The sequence below is a fragment of the Tetrao urogallus genome, assembly GCF_951394365.1.
Source record: "Tetrao urogallus genome assembly, chromosome: 7".
Classification (NCBI taxonomy): domain Eukaryota; kingdom Metazoa; phylum Chordata; class Aves; order Galliformes; family Phasianidae; genus Tetrao; species Tetrao urogallus.
In genome coordinates this window covers 34,811,378-34,829,560 of record NC_136820.1, presented here as the reverse complement: position 1 = coordinate 34,829,560, position 18,183 = coordinate 34,811,378, and the positions used below count along the sequence as shown (strand labels likewise).

The 18,183-nt window shown below is 45.1% G+C and overlaps 1 protein-coding gene across 1 annotated transcript in view; it reads right to left on the bottom strand.

The window, feature by feature from the left end:
* Nucleotides 1-2,217: 2,217 nt before the first annotated feature.
* Nucleotides 2,218-18,183, bottom strand: part of KIAA1217 — a gene marked incomplete at both ends in the record, with an annotated part of 172,923 nt that continues 156,957 nt past the window's right edge. Inside the window, 8 exons of the mRNA XM_079537971.1 lie at nt 2,218-2,712; nt 3,377-3,499; nt 3,931-5,613; nt 8,820-8,939; nt 12,765-12,911; nt 13,492-13,646; nt 16,419-16,599; nt 17,264-17,765. Coding sequence (XP_079394097.1) covers nt 2,218-2,712; nt 3,377-3,499; nt 3,931-5,613; nt 8,820-8,939; nt 12,765-12,911; nt 13,492-13,646; nt 16,419-16,599; nt 17,264-17,765 — 3,406 coding nt within the window. The remainder of the gene's footprint in view (nt 2,713-3,376; nt 3,500-3,930; nt 5,614-8,819; nt 8,940-12,764; nt 12,912-13,491; nt 13,647-16,418; nt 16,600-17,263; nt 17,766-18,183) is intronic.

The window sequence follows — 18,183 nt, the reverse complement described above, 5'->3', positions numbered from 1 at the left end:
TGACTTAGCATGGAACATTGTGCAAGTGGTGCCCTGAGCTAGAGTTTGCAGTCTTAACACTGAGAAGCTGCTGCCTTATTCATGTCACCCTACTGGTGAGTTTTGAAGCAGGTAGGGAGAGCTGCCACTCAGCAAGGAGTCAGATGGATTTCGGCCCTGAGCACCTGGAGGCAGAAAGGCTGTGCACACCCTTCATGGCTGGTGCCCTGCAGGCATGGTACCCTGCTGAGCATGTTTGCAGTTCTTTTTGGACATGAGGCAGCTGGTGTTTTTAGCACTGAGCCTCGTGCTGGGGTGGTTCTCATCCCTAACTGAGGCTGCTGGTCTCCACCAGAACTGCCTCTCTGTGCTTTGTGTACAGCTGAGAAGCCTGGCTTAATAGTCACCAACCTGGGCTGGGGAGCAAGGAACACAGAGCTGCTGGGCGCGGTGTGTGTCACAGGGCAGAACAGCGACAAGCAAAGGGACACAGCGCCTGGCCAAGACTGGCTCACAAGGGACTGCTCACATGTCACCAAGGACCAGATATTAACATGTCAAGTTTTTCAGTATCAGCCCACAGCTGTCCTGCAAAGGCTGGGAGATGGCTGGAGCCCAGCACCTCGCTCAGAGTGCTGTGCATTGTGCTGCGCTTCGATTTGGCTTTGCAGGTCCTGGACTGTGCTGGGCTGTCAGCCTGCAGGCATGTCCTCTTCACAGGGGACCAGTACAAGCGCTGCCAGAACACAAGTCTGTTCCTGTCCATGAGGTATGAGTTGATGTTTGCATACTTAATTGTTCCTGCTACAAGGGATGCACTCTGAGGGCTCAGCCTTGAAATGAGTTTCAAGAAAACTCCTGCTCTTCTGTGGGAACAAAGCAGCACAGGGAAGGCAGACAATTCCTCATTACATCTTTTCCAAGGCTCAGGGGCTTCCTTTTATTCTTGCTGCGTTTCTAACCCAGCAGCCCAGCAATTAGCTCTTGTCTGGGTTAATTTAAAAGACTCCATTTTGAAATTACTGCTTACATATGGCTTTAATCTGGAGAAAATGGGGGGTTTTCTTCCCAGCAGTTTCTCTCTGTAAGACAAACAACCCTACTTGTGACCACTAAAAAAATTATTAGTGACAAAGTGGAAAACATAAGCATGCAGCCCTTTATTTCTGTAAAGATCTTTGCTTATCATAGTTCTGTATATTACATCAGGGTGTTATACAAATAAATTTATTTACAAAACCATGAGCTCTGCAAGCTTGTTGCTTTTTCTCCTACGGTGTGACCATTACCCAATCTGTTTCAGCTCTGTCCCATATATACTTTGAAAGCATGCATAAAAATTAACTTTGGTGTGGTAAAACTACTCTATGTGCCCAGCCACATATAGTATTTATTTATTTATATCTATTTATATGTATGTACAAAAGTTTGCCAGTATACAGAACAGTACAGAAGTGTACATTTTAAAATCCACAATGCAATACATTAATGGGTTACCAGGTCTCAGGAAAAGAAAGCTGAAGGAGAAGGGTGAATTTAGCTAAGGAAGAAAATAATAATCGGCAACTGCCTACATGTGTCAAACTACTTTTTTTCTCGGCTTGGCAAATTCTCAAATATACTCTGAATGGCAGTGCAATAGGTTGAGTTGCCTCCTGCGCACTAAGACCAGTCTTGTTCTGTCTCTGGTGCAGAGGTTTACTGTCCAGCATACTACTTCCAAATGTACATTACAATAGTATCAAAATGTTTTGGCAAAAAGATCTCGAAAGGAACCGTGACATTGCTTGACAAAAATAGAAATCTGTAACAAAGCTAAATAACACCAAAATAAAAGAAAAATATTTCGGTTTCAGTTTTACAGTTGTGTATAATCACACGTTAGTATATCTCTGTTCACGTCTAGTCCCCATAATGAAAAATAGCTTCATACAAAACCGCTTACTAAACGTCAGCCACACGTGTAGCCATGCTCAGCGCACCGCTGCGGGCACTCGGCTCACACACACACACACCATCACGCTTTTTTGCAAGAGGTGCTGCCTACGGAGGGAAAACGCTCTTCTATCATTACAACAGCAACAAAAGGTGTACAAAAAAGCTTCACTCTACTCTAGTGCAGTAACTCAGTATTTAGCACATGGTTAGTATTAAGCCTCCAGCGATACAGCAAAACGGTTACGCTCCCTGGTTAAAGCAGCGGCTGCAGGAAAGGAGCAGCCATCCAGCGCTCGGCCCCTAGGCCGGCTCCTTGGCCGCGGGGGAGGAGGACTTGCCGGCATTTCCGTTCTGCGCCTTGTAGCTGGTGAAGCTAGGAGTGTGGATGGTCCTGATGCTCTTCACACCTTGGTTCAGTGAGGTGGGAGAGGTGGAGGACGGGGGGGAGGTGGAGGAGGAAGGAGGGGGCGGGCGGCCGTTCTGAGTCTGCAGCGAGAAGGAGAGCTGGTGGCCCTTCACGGCGTAGGGCGGGCTCTGGAACTTGGAGGAGCCGTTAGCAACAGAGGGGATCAGGGAGGCCGAGTGTGCCATGCGGCCTGCCTGGGGCCCGAGGAGGCCGGAGGGGGGCACAGAGGGCTTAGCGGGTGGGGTAAGGGGGTTAGGGCCGTCACCGCTGGGAGCGGGGGCAGAGCCGCTTTTCCCAGAAGTGGGAGAAAAGGCAGGGATCTTAGAAGCGGGGAGGGTGGGGGAAGTAGCCTTATAGTCCCCACCAGCTTTCTTAGCACTTCCATTAGCCTGCAAATAAAGATGGCAGGAGACAGTTTGTCAGAAAGCCAGTAACGACAAATCAACAGGACCCGGGAGGGCGGCCCTACACAGAGCAAGAGCTGCAGCTCGAGGCCTGAGCTAAGCCTTGGCAGCCATGGACTGGACCTGGTAGAAAACCCAAAGGACACAACGAAGAGTGCATAGAGAGAGCGCGGACAGGAGAAGGCGCGACCGAAGGTTTTTTACAGACCATTCACTACACGGCCATGCTCCGGGGTTATTCAGGGTGAGCAGACACGTCCGATGGGAGGGTTAATGTGCAGCCAGAGCACCCCAGGTTAGTGCCCGGGGCTCCGCGCAGGCCTGGCCGATCTAAGGAACCCGCATGGACCAAAGGGAAAGTAAACAGGTAGTTGACATCTCCACGTTAGGGCTGAGTACCACAGGTTAACAAACAAAACGGGACGAAACAAAACCCAACAAAAAGCAGCAGGTGTTTTATTGCAGACAGGCATGCACAGGCATGTGAGAGATCAGTAGGTAGGCATGCCCCCGGGCTCCAGGACGTCCAGTTAGGCCTCACTCGACAGACAGGCATCCGTTATTTGGCATAGTCAGTCAGTCACTGCAGCTTTTGAGTTAACAAACAACATTAAATGTCCATCCAAACCCCGGGTTAGGGTAAAACTACCTGTCTGTACTGGCGTGGGTCCTGCAGCTTGTGCTGTTTGCCTGCTTTCTCCGTGCTTCCTTGTCTACTTTTCGCAGCCATGGGCACCGGCATCCGGCTCGTCTGCGAGGCAGCGCTGGGGCCCTGCGGAAATGGTGGGGGGCGGGGGGAGAGAAGGGGAGCACGTGGTCAGCTGCACTGCGGGGCGGCCGCACACCATGCGCCGACACAGCCACAGAACGACATGCAGGGAGAGCTCTGGAGCTTCGCACCGCGGGTGTTAATGTCAGGAATCAAATGGAGAACACTGCTCAGCTACTGATCAAACCGGATTTCGTGTCAGTGACGCTCGTCATTTCACACAGCGGGTTATCGGACCCAGCTCCCCTGCGTTTGCCCGTCACCAAACAGCAGCAAAGTAAACCAACCCAATGTCCATTAGCTGTTAGACACCTTGTGGGAGCCCAGACAAGCCACCTGAGAGGAAGCGAACAAATCACAAGACCCTCGTGTTTAATGGTGATTATTGCAGGTTTAGAAAGCAGCTGGAGATTCGATTTCTCAGACTAAGGTACCTTACGTGAAGTGGCTGGGACTGGCGGAGGGGGCTCTGTGCCACCACGGCTCTCATCCAGCACTACAAGCTCTCGGGATGGGACCTCTGGTACTAGTGGGGCAGAGAAGGGGACAGTGCTTCCCTCAGAGCTGTGTGTGCTTTCGGGCATAACTTTGGGACTCATTTCACTGATGGTGTTTTCCAGCTGCTTTATAGTTTGCTCAAGGCTGTCTAGAGTTCGGTATGTGCTCTGCCGAATTTCATCAGTCCTAGATAGAGGCACGGCAGTGCTGGGAAGGGCCTCCTGCTTCCCTGCAGGACTCTTGTCGAGGTCCTCAGGCTGGGACCTGGTGATCTCAAACCTTTTGGCTTCCTTGTGCTGCTTAAGGGTTCCATCTTCCTCCTCCTCTTCGTAAACTACAACCTGCAAAGTCTTCTTCCCTGTCTTCGTTCCTGTACGTATCGCCTGTGTCAGAGCAGCCAGCTGCTTTTTGGGGAATTTAAACTTAAACTTTTTCTTAGAATCCTGCCTGCCTCCAAACTGATCGGCAGAGTCCAAGTTTGCTTCTGTGTGCAGCCCATACATCTGACTGTACTTGTTAAAGTTTGTCTTTGAGCTCTCCTGCTCTGCAGAAGCCCTGGTTTCTGTGGAGTCAGAGGCAGAATGGAGGTTAAACACATACTGCTCGTTGAGACCGTGAGCTGCTGAATACTCTGCAATTGCTTTTCTGTCAATAAGCACCGGGGGCTCTTCCTTAGGGCTCTTCTTAGAAATCTCACATGCTTCATTTTCTTCATCCTCCTCTTCCTCCTCTATTTTCTCCTCAGTCATCATTCTCTCTAGCTCTTCATCACACTCCTCAAAAATGGTAGAAAGACGCTTATATGCTGACCTAATATCCATCGGTTCATCAAAAATGATGATGACAGGCTTTTTGTCCAGACAGACCACTGGCTCTTCGCTGTCAGAGCTTTCTGGGATGCCTTTCTCCGATGCCACGTCCTTCCGTGCATCAATGTTCACTGTTTGCACATCACTGCCTTTCTGGCTGACTATGTCATGGACTTCACCACTCGAGAGTACCTGGACAGCTGTTTTGGTAATCATGAAGGCAATGTTTTCAGTGGGTGGGCTGTCTTCACTTGGAGAGCTAGCTGGAGAGTCTGCCTCTTCAGTGCTATTGCTTCTGGCTGCTTTGTGTCTCAGCACAACCTGACCACAGCTGCCTGCAGGAGCTTCTTGCTCAGGTGAGGAGGGGGCAGACCCTGCAGCCTCCTGGGAGGGTCTCACCAGAGGGGCAACACTGCTGACAGGGACACACCTGGCAGCACTTGGCACAGCTTCACCCTGCGGAGGACCCTGGCAAGCATCTTGTGGCAGTCGGTAGTTTGGGTTTGGCTTTCCATTTTCAACAGCTGCAAAATGGGATCCTAAAATATCTTGAGCCCCTCTTCGTTTGTCATCCTCTGCCAAACTGACACTGGGCAGGTTTGTGCTCATATTTTGGAGGTTTTTCTTAGAATAGTCTCTACTGTCTACAAACAAACCCTTGCTAAATGTAGAACTGTCATTCATTGAAAAGCCAATTTTACTGTCATTTGTGCTGGATGAATCAGAACCCAATTCTTCTTCAGTTTTCCCTTCCCTCTTCTCTTTAGGATGGTCACTATCTGTGGGAGATCCTGTTGTAGCCCCATACACCTAAGGGGGAAAGTCGGATTACTCAGTTATTCAGGGCTGTTACTTTTACAGGACTTTTTTTCCCCCAAAATTAATCACCATATTCTCAGGGGAAGCGCAGACCTCATGAACTCACCACTCTGTTTAGTGCTGCAGAGGCATGCCTGAAGTTGTCATATGACTCCTGAAATTCTTCAGGGCAGAATTCCAGATTCTGGCAGAACAGCAAGATGTTACTGTTCGATGCTAAGCATGTGGCCAGCATGGGTTGCTGTTACTAGGGCTCCTGTTTTAACAGAGCCTCCAGAATATGCAAAAGCATATTTACCCTACAGTTACCTTATTTCCAACACATTACTACCTTGGCTCATTTACCTTCCAGTTAAAGAGAAAAGAAACAACCTGGTTTATATAAGATTGAAGTTGAAAAGGTTCAAAGTAGGTTTAGCTGAGACACATCAAAGGGCGATGGATCATAAGGGCTCAGTGCAGCAAGCTCAGTAGAGAGCTAAATGATAGTCTGCCTGCCTTCAAAAGTACATTAACTCCTGGAAAAAGCTGGTTTTCAAATTACAACATTTTGCTGCTTCTAATGTTGCTCATGCCTGAGCCATGCTGCGCTGTTACAGTTAGGATGGCCACAGTCTTAACATTTCTAAATCACTACTGCAGCTTAAAAGCAGTCCTTCCCTCAGAATTACCAGAGGCGGCCTGCAGCACCCTTGGGAGTGCAGACTGGAACAACGAGCTACATTTATTTATAAAAGGAACTCTGAATAGTATGCAGAGAGATCATCCATTAGCTCAAAAGTAGTATATCCCCAGCAATTAAATTTTAGGGATGCTTTTTCTTTGTTCTTTAATGAGGTCCCCTGGAGATGCTTTTTCATAACATCAGGCTTCTTATTACTGTTTTTATCATTTTTTGTTTGGTTTGTTAAGTGCTAGTGACAGCTTAGGATAAACATCAATCATCAGGGTGAGGGTATGACCTAGGAGGCACCACACCTATGACCAATGCAAGAGAGAAATCTACACGCAAAGATGGTTCACCAGGAAGGAAACAAATCTGGCATCAGATGACTAAAGGCAGTAAACCAAACATCATTTCTGTTGACATTGCCTGAGCAAAGAAACTTAACTCTTAACACACAAGTAGGATGAGTTATATTAGCATCAAGATGTGTAGAACATCAGACAGGAGAGCCACTCTCTAAGCTGGGATAAATGAATGACAGTACCAATGCCAGGGGGCTCACAAAGTACGATTTCTGTATCTGTTCTATTTTCTTCTATATTGTATGAGCATCTTATGTAGAAAAACTGAAGAACCACTATCACCGTGCAGGAGCAAGAAAGTCAGTGGTCAACCAGAGCCTCAGCCCTTCTCTACTGAAGGCGTACCAGCAGTAGTAAGGCTGTGCAGCTGCTCCAAGGCCACCTTGAAAGTCCCTCATATCTCTGAATGAAGAGGAGTGACTGCACAAACCAACCACAAACAGCAAGGCATCAGTTTGCAGGCCAAAGGTGCCTGTACTTTATGCTGAGATCTGGTGCCAGAACAAAACGTGGCAGCCACCTCAGGCCCAGACTAGCTACATGCTAAGTGCATCCCACTTCCATTACAAGCCAGAGCTCCCAGCATCACTCCAGTTAATGGCACTTGTTGCCCCTCAACACCCTGACTGTATGTGTGAATTCCCATTTCACTATACTTTTTTTAGCCAGTTGCACTTCTTGTTCTAAGCACCAGTGCAACATCTCAAGGTGCCATTGTACAATACACCTCATTTTAGAAAGGGCTGCCTTTCTAACAACAAGAGAGAAATGCAACAAAACTCATTTCCTTTATGAATTTATCATGACCACGAGGCTCCACAATTAAAGTGACTAAATCATTCTGTCATGTCAGATGACAAAAATAGACCTTACAAATAACCCTTAAATTCCTGGATTCTCTGTTCTAATAAATGGCAGGTTTCAGCAATTGGCAGCAACTTTCAAAGAGTTATTTGTGCTACAGCATGCCTGCTGTCTTAGAGGTAACGCAGGTTTTTGTACAACAGTATGATCTTATTCTGACACCAGGACTAACAGGGATAAAAAAGGACGTGTTCTTTTTTCCTTGTAACACTGTCATACACTCAATAACAAATCAACTTTTCCTTTTAGACATCACCACGATCTTGTGCACTCACCCAGCAAGCTGCTTGCCTCTTTAGACCAGAACTGATCTTAGAGAAGCTCTGGCAGCAGCAGCCTTATAGGAGGTCTCAGATATCAAATTCTATGTGTTACCTTGTATTTTAGAGCTGCAATGCCCTGTACAGGTGGAGTTCTTGTTTGCCTTCAGGACCTGTCAAAAGTCATTTTACCTTTCACCCCAAATTCTGTTATAGGAGGATGAAATGCAATGCTATTGGTAAAATTCTTGAGGAGTTACTAATGAAGGTACAACAGGTGAGGTATTGCTGCTATTTCCAGTTTGCATACACTCACAAAAATGCACTACAAAGTTGAAAAGCTGTGCTGAAAAGCTGCATTGTCTTCCCCACCACAGCAGCACTTCACTGCAAAACCAGCATTTGGCTAACAAGCTGTCATGCCTGCATGACCACCTAAACTCAACAACAATTCAACTAATTACACTTAAACTTGAAAAAGAAGTCTGCAAAGGCTGAAATACTTGTCCTATTTTTCATCTTACACGCCGACTGCTCATTAACACCAATCAACTCAAACAGCAATCCCAGACATAGTGCAAAATTCATCCCAACTTGGCTGTGGACCCAGACACATGGCACCTCTTTCAAGTCCCATGAGTTAGTATAATGTCTAAGTACAAATCTTGAGCCCTAACCATCATGAAGGCAAGTGTGGAGGGCAAATGTGGCCGTCCATCTTGTCTCTGTCTTTCAGCAAACTGAATGGGATTTCTGAGTATCTAATGACTTTTTCTAGGATGAAGAAATGAAGTAAAATAAAAGATAAATTCTCTAAATTGACTCTTGAGAATGAAAGGAACTACTAATTCTACTAAAAACAAGAACAATACAACATTTCATCTGAGCATTTCTGGTCCATACTGGGATAAAAAGAAGGAAACTGCTGGGCAGTTGTGGTTGGGGGTTAGAGAGAAGAGGACACAAGATATAAGATTAGTTTTTAAGTAAGGAAAGAAGGTTATGCCAAGACCGGGTGGCATGTTTACAAACGCCACTTGTTACCTTCTTTTCCTTGTGATGCATTAAAGTCCCAGGCCTTATGTCTTTAACATGTGTATCATTTCTGGATTGCTCAGCATGACTGTTTGAGTTTACATCCATAAAAGAGCACTTCTGGAAAGCCTAGGAAATAAATACTGCAGGTTATCAGGAGACCAAGTAGCTTTTACACAGAACTGTCTGGAGATGACCAACTACAAAGAGAGCATTTCTTTTTAACATTCACAACAGCTCACCAACATTGTTTAATATCTCATGAAATAGAATAGATTTTGGACTATGTGACCAAGAGAAACAGAGCACATCAATCTGCCAAGATTGCACACTAACTTGTCATGCTGACCTCCGCACCCCAAGCAGGAAAGGTGAGCTGGATTTCCACCACTACATAAGGGGCAATGAGGGCACCCAGAGGTGCTGCCAGCTATCCAAATTTAACCAGGAGGCCCACAACAAACTTCGGGCTTGTAACAATACCTACTTCCCAGCAGCTGATACCTCCTCAGTGTATTCACTGGACATATTTTGTCCTTGACCCCGGTATCACTTAACAACTAAACCTAAAGTTTTACATGTAAAAACAAATAAAGTCCAAAGCTCAGCTCACTTTATTCCATTTACTGTTCTCAGAATCTTTTCCTGTGCTTCCTCACTTCCATCTTCCAGTGAATATTAGCAGAGGGTTTGTGTATGCCTGGACAGGACAATCACAGCTGAATACAATTTATTTCCCAAGTTTTCTCATCTGGAAGTGGTCTATTTGTTGCCCGCGGAAAGATGAAGAAAAGGCGGAAGCTGCAGGTCTTGCACAGTCAATAAATGAGAGAAGAAGGGAAGTAATACCTGTTCCTCACCCGCTGATGTCTACTCAGCTGCCAGATTTGTTGGCCTCATTGCACATAATGCAAAAGCTATGTAATACCACTTCTCCCCATGCAGCATTACTAAAACTTTAGACTTGTCTCTACCACAGCCTTCATTAACATTCCAGATGATAACAGTACTCTTCAGGTTCCTCCTGCTCTGGAAACAGCCCAAAAGATGGGCTTGGGGACCACTGGCCTCCCACCATGTGCACCCCAGGACACAGCCAGGATTTCTCAACCTTTTTGTAGCCCTTTTTCCATTTCCTTTGGGTTTCTCCATCCAATTGGCTCACAAATCCAGATAAGCAGAACCATCACTGACACTACTGCACAGTCCTGGCTCCAAGTGCTTGTGGGATTTCTGGAGGCCACTACTGGCACTGTCTGCCACCACTGAGATGTACAAGCCAGCCAGCCAGAGAATTGGGGGGGGGGGGGAGGGTGCTTGTGGGAGTTACACAACATGTGAAACGCAAGGTTATATTACCATACCATATATTAAGGAAATCATTTAGTTCCCAGCAACTCTAATGAAATTCAGAGCCTTGTTTACAGATTTGAATAAAAAGATAAAAATAAAAATGAAAAATTGTATTTCACATGCTTATTGACTATTTATGCAAAATCAGGTAAGTAATGATAATGAAAAAATCCCATACAAAAATCATGGTGCAGAGTTGCTGCTGTTTTTCCATCACATCCTGTTTGCATGTCTGTACTGATCAGAGTAGCTAAGATTACACAGAACTCAGAACAAGCAGTACTGCTCCTACTATAGTACAAGGTATAGGACTGTCCCTAGCTTACCAGTTTGTGAAACTAGTGATGCACTTTTGAGTTAGGCATACCATCTACAAAGGATCCCTCAGGTCTTTCAGACTTCAAGTGATGAAGAATCCACTATTTCCCTATGTGATTTGCTTATGTCTCACCTTTGCTCCACAATATCTGTATCAGTGTACACGTACAGCCTGTGCTTCTGCAGCTGATCAGCATTATGCTTTTTCTGCTAGATTAAGAAGATGCTTCACATGAAACTACCTCCACGTTGTACTCTTCTGAACCTTCTTACCTTACTGCCCTTTCTAAACAGGCGATGCACGGACATGTGGTCACAGATGCAGCAGCTCAGCACTGATCTTCCTGATCCTCTGTACACAGAGATAAAAACACTCCCTGTTCTCACATCTACACCCAAAGCAGACATTAACTCTGTGGGAAGAGCACTCCCCCTGGGAGCTCCTGTCAGCCTGTTACCGCAGCTCCAGCTCCTTTCCAATACATACAGTTATGGTCTGGCCTATGTTTGTTGCTCTTCAGGCAGACTGTATATTTCAGTGACTTAAATGTTTTGCAGTCATCAACTGATTGCTATCATCTCCCTGCTCTCATAGTCTTAAGTTGATTTGAACAGTAAAGATTTTAAATGTACCTCCATCAGTGTCCTGGAAGTAAGGAGTGTAGCTGACTCCTCTGGGATGTGGACTATAAGCCCCTGCTCTGAGGGCAACACTTCCAGAGCCACACAGCTCTCAGTCCTCTTAAGATTTTTTGGGGGTACGTGAGGGAGGGAGTGTCCTGTATACTTGATGGTGCCAGATTTTAATCTGAATGATATTCGATCAAATGACTAACAAAAATATTTACAGATATACAATTCAGTTCAAGCACATTTACCTGTTACTTAATCAAAGGGAGTAATTTCCTTTGACTGAGCAGTGTTCCATTACATTGTGTTGGTGAGCATAACTATACATGCCTGTCCTTCAGTTCTCCACTGACTGAATCCCAAACCTAGTTTTCCAGTTCTGCCTATAACTGATATCAGAATAAGCCTGTAGCTCCTAGACCAAACAGTTTGACCTTTCCAAAACCTACATTCTGTCAAACTGTTGACAGACTCGCTATTATAACCTGCTATTAATATATAACCCACTAGTTTGATTATTGTTCAAAATGAACACTGCTTGTCCTCAAAACTAGCATTTAACACTCAATACCTTTGAGTCACCATGCCCATTTCTCTCCCTTAGCCCCCCAGCTTCCCTTCCCGGATCTTAAACTCTACTTCGTGGCCGTAAGTGGAAAGGCAGCTGGGCTGTTCTCCTGGTAAGCAGACAATGCAACAACTTCACTGCCCACAGCTCTCCTGTCACATTAGCCATTAACAAACTAACAGGGGACATGGGTAAGCCCCTGCACTTGCTCCTTGTGAACCGGCTCTTTTATGCACTGAGAACTGAGCCAAGGGCAGGGCGTACACATCAAATGGAAGCGTCACCGATATCTACATCCCTGGTGCTGAAAACACTCCCCAGACAGCACCAAGCCCACGTTCTTGTGGGCAGCAGGGAATATCTCTTGCTCTGACAGTGCTCTGAGCCACCCCAAACATCAGAAGTGACAGCTGTGAAAGCTAACTGCATCTTCTTTGCTCACAGGGACATGGAAGAGGACAGAAGGTGCTCCAGGAGGCTGGAGCTCACTGATAGTAGCTGGAATAGTTGGTTGTTACTGCAGCATTGCTGTCATTGTGCTAAACCAGCCTATGTGTTGTCAAGTGAAGGACCAGCAAGAAAACACTACTTCCATGCCACTGGCAGAGTAATATGCCAACTACAGAGCCTACAGAGCATGGGACAGGAAATGTTCCAATGTTCAAACACTCCAAAACCACTGGACCATGGCACAATGAGCAACGCCTGCTAAAAGCACACCCCATATTCTCTCTTACTAAATGAGGGACTCTCAGCACCTTGTTGGTCTGTACTGAGAAACACTTATGCCAGAGATCATACCAAATAAATATCATTATTTTACTTGATCCATCTACATGTTTGTCATGAAAGATTTCCCAGTGGCAACCTCTGTATTCTTGAGCAGCCTCTCATGTATACACCTCTTGAAAATATTTTGGGTGGTGCTCGCAAAATGTGCACAATCCAGTGCAATTAACTGGAACTGGGTGAGAATGGCAGATCTACTTTCCTTCATGTTCTGAGCTAGAAGTTGTGCAAAGACTCCAGAAGCATTACTGATTCCAAAAGGGCATACCTGTGCATGAGCAACCCAGAGGGCCTACCTGTAATTCTGCCATTATTTTATCTCCTTCCTCTTCTTCTTCATCTTTTACAGCTGATGCTACAGCAAGCCCTGTGTTTCGAGGCAATGCCTGATCTTCTTTAGGTGCTTTGGGTTGCGTTGTCTGCCCAGCATCTTCACTGCTTTCCTACAAGGGGATGAAAAAACACAGACAACCAATATAATTGAGCCCTCTTGATGCAAAGCAAACAGTAAATTCAGCTGTGAAAGGCACCTGTTGCTAGGTCCCTTTTCACTACTACCTCATAGGAGTAGGAGTAACAGCTGCCTCACCTGGGCTTTCCACTACTTCCTTCAGGGAGAAGAAGAGATGGGGAAAGGAAAACCAAAAAAACTAATTTGCAACATTTCTGTGAACATGCTCTCAACTCTAAGCTGATCTTTCCCATCTGTATAACACATGTTTGTTTTTTTTTTAATTTTTAATCTTCTTACAACTGTAAACAAATCAGCTTGTGACTTGCTTTCTTTACTGTTGAGAGAGAAGCACTGCAAGGCTAAGACTGCTCTAAACAGAACTGATCAAACCCTACTTGTTCATTTAGCCTGACAGTAGTGTTTCCTGGCAAGCAATTTCAGTAGCTCTCCAAGACATAGCTCTGTCTCAACGTATTCTGTGGTTTACAGACACAGCCCAAGCTTGAGAATGCACCTCTGTGCCAGTCATTCTTCAGCAATCTGACTGCCTAGAGGCTGAGTCACCAAACCTTGCCAGCAGCTGCCTCCTTCCTGGCTGCGTAGATGACCTCTCCTGATCTCGTCGTGGTCAGTCCTGACCCTGGCAGGTAACTGCGCCGTGGAGGCGGAGGAGGTGGGGACTTGGTCAGCTTGTCGTTATCTTGCTCTGCATCTGGAGCATCTTCTGCAAGTAAACAAGGCAGCACTGAGTGAGCAGAGGTGAAAGAAGGTATTTTCAGCCCTGCCTCAACCAGAAGGGACAAAAAGAGCATCTTAAAAAGTCCTGCAGACGAATACATGTAGACAGAAACACATTTGTGATTCAGGTGGAACCTTCATGCACAATAACAGTCTTGCACTTGCCCATCAAAACTACATCACTTCACTCACAAATTTTTAGCAAAACTCCTGTCTCCAGTTTCACTGTGGCTGGGATTTCAGCTCTTGGTGTACAAGTGCAATAGGTCAGCACACTTCTGGAAATCACTCACCTGTCCGTGTGTGGTGCAGGTTCAGCTGGGTACCTGATTAAAACAGGGACCCTGCAGCCTCCCTTGAAAGTGTGCACAACTGGCATGAATACTAACAAGACATGAAGCCTAGGGGCTTGCTGTTCTCCGCAATTCTGAAGCAAGCAGCAACACTTCTGCTCAGCTGGGAGATGCTCTTGGCAAGATGATAGGACAGGAACAGCAGCATAGCCTTGTAGTTAACCAGAACTAGCTACACTCAGACAAGTTCCATGAGTCCTCTCACCACTGTGAGGGGCAGAGGAGCACCAGGAGCAACTCCCCTGGCTTCTTTTCAAAGCCAGCATGAACATAACACAACATACACACGTTTTGTTAATTTCCAAATTAACAGTTTCCAAATCCAACAGTCAAGCAGACCCAGCCCTCACTTTCTCAGGGGAGTTTTTCCAAGAGAAAATCAGTTTCTCAAACTTGAATTTACCCCCACTACTACCTCCTCACTCAGCTACTGCTTCTCCATCTCCACCAGACAGCACTTTTCCCAGAAGCACTTTCCCTGCTCATGACCTGTCCCTGTACATTTCTGGCCACAGGCGAAGCATCATACATAGCAATAGTCGCTGCTTTCACACTGCTGCTTACAATGTTTTCAAGACTGACAACACAACCTTTCTGTAGCTATTCGGTGTTATATGAACAGCTGGAATGCATAACTCAGAAAACCTCCTGACTTCAGATTACCATCTGTAAACATCTGTTTAGGGATAAATATTCCCTCTGGGCAAGTTATTGCATAAGTGTCTGCTGTGGGACTGCGTCAGGCTCCTCTGATACTCCGGCCCCTCCAAACAGGACAGAGCCCTTGGCTGACCCAGCCTCATCTTTGTTCCCCTCTTAGATCAAATGTTCTTTAAAGCTGCTTAAGCTTAAAGAAATCCTCTGTTCTGTTACTGCCTTCCGTGATTATCTGGCACTGACTTGCAGAATTGCAACAACAGTGGCTTTCCAGATGCACTTTACATTAGATTACTTCTTTTGTCAATACATGCCACTAGGGTTTCCATGCCATCAGTTGTTCTCTAGTAGCACAAGGTGATCCTGTAAAGTCAAAGCACTTCTCTACGATGGTAGTGATGTGGGGCCTGTGCCCAACTCCGCTCCTTTCTGTGGGCTCAACCCATTACCCTCAATCTGGTGGTTCTGAATGCAGGAACGTTAAACAAAATAAATGCACAGTTGCTGTTTGCCAAACCGCAGAATATTAGAACTGTGAGAAACTCAGTGATGTTGGTAGGAGATCAGTGCAAAACAGAGGAAGGAAAGCTCCTTTCGCAGGATGGAAACGAGTTCCTGGAGCTTACTGCCATGGTACTGGGGAGGCAAATGGTAAATTAGCAGGTTCAAAATGGATTAGAGCAATTAATCCATAACAAATATAAAGAAGAGTAGGCTGCAATATTCTCTTTAATATCATTTGGGGATGTTGGAGTGTTTACTTGGTATATCTATAGCATAGCTGTGGGTGAATCCTTACTGCAAAAGGCCCTCTCATTCATTCCTTCCTTCCCCATCCACTCCCTCAAGACACTTTGTCATGTAGCATCACAGGACTTTTTCAGACCTCTGAAAGACTCACCCAGAACACCGCTCTTATTTGTACCTAAAGTTTATGAAGGACCTGAAGTTTTAGTAAGGACCATTAAGATCAAGCAGTCAGACTTAACACAGGTTGAAAGATTTCTTAAAGCAGCTCTTGCATCATGCCCAGAGCTTGTGTCTGAGCAACCTTTCAGAAAAAAATAAAATATTACTGAAGATTTGAATTAGTAAATAATGCAATGTGTTCATAATTAAACTTGCTTCAGTGAGTAGTTACTCTGAATGCTAAAATTTGACACCTAATTTTTATCTTTTTCTAGCTTCAGCTTCCATGTGCTGATTCTAAGAATTTGTGCAAAGTTGAGTTCTTATCCGCAGAAACCTCGGGCATGTCTTGATCTTCTTTCGATAAGAAACTTCTACAAAAAGTGCTTGAGTTTTTGATGGTGAGATAATTTGTGTTCAAACTCTCTGGTTCTTTCCAGACTGCTCCATATTGCTAAATTTGTGCAAAATTGAGCAGAGTCTAAAAGCTATAGACAGATATAGCATAGTGCACAAACATTCTCATCTCTGTCAAAATGAAGCTGTACTCTTATTCTCCTGCTCACAAGGAGCCCTTATCTCCAAAGGACAAATTCAGTTGCAGTGTGGGGAAATTCACAATTAGCTAGTCACCCACCCCTGCATCTGCAACACCACTACTTTTATGATACAGGCCTGCATTCTTACAGCTGGACCTGCATCATTCCTCACAGACTACTCATGGATATGATCAAGAACACAGAAATCTTTACACTGAAACAATTTTAGGAAGTGGAATAAATGACCTATCTTTTCCAAATGTGCATCTCCTTAGGACCATTTACTCTACTGAAACTTACCTGAGACTTCAAATTTCTCCCCTGCATCCCCTTTAGGCAGGACTGCTGGCTGGGGAGGCATCTCCAAGTTAGGGATTGACTTCATTATATTGGCCTGAGCCTCTTCCAAGAGCTTTTCAAATTCCTTTCCATTATAGTGATCCAGGTTTTGTCTTTTCTCTTCCCATTTCTTTTCTGCTTTCTAGACAAAAACAGTAAAGCATCAGTTCACCTCTCTGATTTCTGTTGTGACCATTTACTTTTTAAAAAAATCTATGTGTAAAATTCATAGGTCACCACAGATAGATTCTCTCAGTTCTAGAGAAATATACAAATGCAGTAATTGTAAAATAGTTCTGACTTCCATTATACTGGATATAAATACAGGACAAACTGACACATACCACTGCTTGCTAAAAGAACAAAGGCAGAATTTAAATCTGGGTCAGTGATCTACTATATCATACTGGTGATTAATGTGCATGCCTGTAATAAGACATGAGAATTCAGCTGTACATCTCCTCAATGCCTACCTCTCTGTGAAACCACTGAAACCTCACACTGTTTCATCTTTATCTCTCCATAACAGGGGACATGAAGATTTAAGGAATGAATGAAATCCAACAATGCAAGTGTTGCCAAAGAATCACATAATATTGTTCAGAAAGAGGGTATTCTTTAAAATACGTAAAATTTTATATTGTTCATTTAAAACCAGAGGGTATCTTCAGAAGTGCATGGTGTAGTTAGAGATTAAGCATGTAAATCCTCACAATGCATTTGAAAATCCCACCTTCAGTCTCAGATGTGAGACTGGGAGCTCAGACCCAAAAAGACAACAACTGGGTGAGTAGAGTACACCATACCTCAATTGATACAGCTCTGTTTCTGGTACTTGCACTGTGAATTTCCTCAATGAAAAGACTTTGCATGGTGCTGCCATTGACAGAGACCTGTAGTGCTGGCATGCCTTGGGTGGGCTGGGATCCTATTGCTGATTCCTGGGGGTGTGCTGGTGGGGTGGTGGAAGGGTGGCTGCTCATTGGCAGCCCTTCACTGTGGCTGGGTGCAGCTGGTGAACCCTGGGCATGGTTGACCAGGGCTGATGAGTGCTGAGACTGATGGATGACAACGGGAGAGCTCTGCACGTGATGGACCGTCATTGTGGAGAAGGGGACGACTTCTGACTTGACTGATGATACCTGGGACTCTGATGTGACTGCAGTGAGGTTTTGCTGTGCATGTCCTTGGGTTTGCTTGGGCTCCTCCTGATTTTTCAGAGCTTCAGTTGCAGTGGACTTTTCTATAGCTGAGTACTGTACAGCCTGGGAGGAATCCACACCCCTCAACAGTCCTTCTGTAACATGTCTGATCAGCCAAAAGCAACACAACAGCATGGAGCATGGTTAGCATACACAAGCAGTATTTAACAATAAGCTTTTGCAAGAAAAAACTTATAGAACATCTGTGACTTTTCGCTTTCTCTAACAGACAGGGAATTTGATTTTTAAAGAGACCACTCAAATTAGGATGCTTTTGCCTTTTAAAGTATTTAAAATCTTTCAAGGACATACTGGCCCTTGTTGACCAAACTATGAGTTACAGTGAGTTGATTTCAGACGGAGAATGGAAATCAGTTGACTTTTTTTTTTTTTACACAGAGCCTAGATAAGCCATAATTCTTGCACTATCAGAAAGGAACGTGGTAGCTACACAGAACGTGAAGCAGTAGTTTAGCAAATGGCCAAAACAAAGCCTTCAAACAATACCTCAGGAAGGTTTTGTC